The following is a 2,757-nucleotide window of genomic DNA, read 5'->3' as shown; positions in this document are numbered from 1 at the left end:
AAATTCAAGACTCGGGAAAATCAATGTCTTTAGCCAACGTAAGCCACACGTGCTGCTCACGTACAAGTCAATGGCCGAAAAAGCTCAGTCAATGCCGGAAACTTCCCTTAGGTCCTTTCTATCAAAACAAATTACTTTAAGGTGTGTTTTCACAAAAAAAATTATATAAGGTTCTTTCTCGCAAAATTTGAGTTATAAAAGGTCCTTTTTGGCAAATTTTCCTATTTTTTATAATAGAAAAGTGAAATATTATACCACATGTTCTTTTGTCGTGGTGTCATGTTCTTTTATGTATGCACATATGTTCTTTTGGTACATCACGCTCATTGTGCACCATGATCCATAGTCCATAGTCCACGGATTGTTATTATAAATATTTAAAAACCTCCACATATACCATACTTGATACCCCACTTTGATGGCAAATAAATAGTATGTGAACAAGTTCGCTAATTTGAAGTTCCGTTGATGTTAATCAAATGAGTCTGACATAGACTGTGATGAGATATTGGAAACATGATGATATATTAATAATTTGATACAAGTAATTTCTTTGAAGCAGCAACAATTGGTAGAATGGCAGGGGGATTGAAGAATTTAACAAGCTCAAAAGTCTTGTATTCTACGAGCAATATGAGGCGTATCATAAGCATCTCTAGGTCTAGATTTCTTCACTCCTGCTGTGATCCATAGTTTATCAGATTTAGAGCCTTCAACACCCATACTTGCAACCTTAACCCATACTAACACCTTTGTCTTTATTCCTTCGATGCCCATTATCTTACCTCTTAGTAAGATCGCTTTCACCCGTGTAGCGTATCTCATAACTGTTGAGTCCTTATAACTCACCTCGCAAGGGTTTGCTAAATATACTATTAGCTTTGCTTTTGTCTCATCAAATTCGAAACAAGTTATGTTCTCTGGAAACAGACCTGCTGGTAAGTTGTATTCTCTCAAAAGTTCCGGTAAGCTTTTTGATGGCTTTCCTGTTTAGTTTAAACAAAGTCATTCATTATGAAGCTCATACTGATCATTAACGTCAACACATATACTAATTCAAGACATTACCCTTTAATTTGTTGAATAACCATTTTGCCTTCTCTTCTACTACATTTGAAACTGCCTGTACAAACAAGAATTTTTTTTAATGCTCAAGTAACGGATCAATATCATCAAGCATTGCACCATTTTGCTATAAAATAACCAAAACTTTATAAAACTATATCACCTTGATTCCATCCTAGACAATGACCAAATGTCTACATTACATTGGCTCTAATTCTAAACATCAAAACCAAAAGTAAGTGTAACTGGGTTTTGGATCCTCTAGAATTCTAAAATAACTATACAAGATAGAGTTTGAGCATATCAAACATTAAATGAAAAATCAATGTTTCATATATTATCTTTCCAAAATCCCCTATTTTTTCTCATCAATATGAGCTATTAGGATCTAAACTCGTGTAACTGAAGATTGTACTGGTAGACAGTAGCTTCCTGCTTCCGTAAAGAATGATGGATATGAAAACAACTCTATCACATTTTTTGGGTAAATACCATAGTATAAAAGTAATAATTTCTCAATTTTCATTTTTTTCACAAAGTAATAGTCTCAAAGGACATCGATATAAACACTATTTGATCACAAGTCTTGGGGTTCGGTACCACACCCCGGCTGGACACAAACCCACTTCCCAAAAATTGAAATTAGCCACCATATTCCCAAAAATATAACTAAATCCAATCCATTTCTTTCCCAATTAGAATACATTCTCCCACATATGAAACATTAGACCATAATTAAAGAAACGTAGCAAATTAATTTCCATAATAATTCAAAATCTAATACAGATCTTGTAAATTTAACAACCAAATGCATCACCAAAAAGAAAATCTACAAATTGCAAAAATGTAGCAAATAATTGGCAAAAAGAGAGAGAGAGGGAAAGGAACAAACAGAGAGGTCTTGGGAGATGTCAATGAGTTCTTCCTTGGCCTTCTTAGTAATCCAGAAGCTTCCTGCTGCTGACTTTATGCTCCCTACTTTGGTCAGTGCCTTCTCCATCTTTGATCTTTCCCTCTCCTCTTTCTCTCTCAAGAAAATGGTAGAGGGAGGGGGATTTTAGAGAGAGAAAGAGTGAGAGAGAGTGTGTGTGTGCGGAAACAGTTCAGAAGTGAAGATGAAGAAGCCTCTGTCGTGCCGGCTGGTTGTTTATGTTTTTGAAGAGAGAGAAAAAAGCGAGTTGCACTGCGGAGTGCGGACAAACATCCCTAGCTGTTACACACATTCCACGATTCCAATTTTCCAATACTCCGCAGTACTTTGTGTAGTTGTACGAGTCAGTTCACACCGCTGGTCACTAGCGGTTTTATCATCAATACGATCATTCCGAGGAGTAAAATAGTATTTTCACTTAATGTGTTGAAAATATATATATATATATATATATATATATATATATATATAGCATATTTGCTGAAATATTAGAGCGTCACCTAGGTTTACTAATGGTTCCGGCCAATCAAAATTTATTTTTGAATTAAAAAAATCGATTGCCATGTAGATAATTGATTAGGTGTCATGTAGATATTTTAATTAATTAATTACTAATATATACAACTCCATCTAAAATCAAACACTGTAATAATTTAAAAAAAATAAATCTAGAATAAAATTCATTCAAAATCAAACACTAATCTAAAATAAAATAAATAAATTTCATTATCCAATATTAGAGCGCCATGTAGGGAATCTAA

At 34.0% G+C, this 2,757-nt stretch overlaps 1 protein-coding gene across 1 annotated transcript; it reads right to left on the bottom strand.

Moving 5' to 3' along the window:
- Positions 1 to 501: 501 nt before the first annotated feature.
- Positions 502 to 2,288, bottom strand: LOC110803315 (uncharacterized protein At5g01610). The gene is made up of 3 exons (XM_022008817.2): positions 1,958 to 2,288; positions 1,069 to 1,123; positions 502 to 986 (listed from the first exon to the last, which is right to left on the bottom strand). Exons 1-3 carry the CDS (start codon positions 2,063 to 2,065, stop codon positions 607 to 609), a joined length of 543 nt encoding a protein of 180 aa, XP_021864509.1. The 5' UTR covers positions 2,066 to 2,288; the 3' UTR covers positions 502 to 606.
- Between the last annotated feature and the right edge of the window lie 469 nt (positions 2,289 to 2,757).

This window comes from Spinacia oleracea, chromosome 6 (assembly GCF_020520425.1).
Source record: "Spinacia oleracea cultivar Varoflay chromosome 6, BTI_SOV_V1, whole genome shotgun sequence".
NCBI classification, from domain to species: domain Eukaryota; kingdom Viridiplantae; phylum Streptophyta; class Magnoliopsida; order Caryophyllales; family Amaranthaceae; genus Spinacia; species Spinacia oleracea.
Note: the sequence above shows the minus strand (reverse complement) of the source record. Positions and strands in the feature narration are given on the sequence as shown.

What these genes read in the sequence shown, in the direction of transcription:
- LOC110803315 (XM_022008817.2), bottom strand. Translation starts at nt 2,065, where the DNA reads ATGGAGAAGGCACTGACCAAAGTAGGGAGCATAAAGTCAGCAGCAGGA. An exon ending in ACATCTCCCAAGACCTCTCT is followed by an intron (nt 1,124 to 1,957) that starts GTTTGTTCCTTT and finishes TTGTTTGTACAG; the next exon opens with GCAGTTTCAAATGTAGTAGA. An exon ending in GTTATTCAACAAATTAAAGG is followed by an intron (nt 987 to 1,068) that starts GTAATGTCTTGA and finishes TAAACTAAACAG; the next exon opens with GAAAGCCATCAAAAAGCTTA.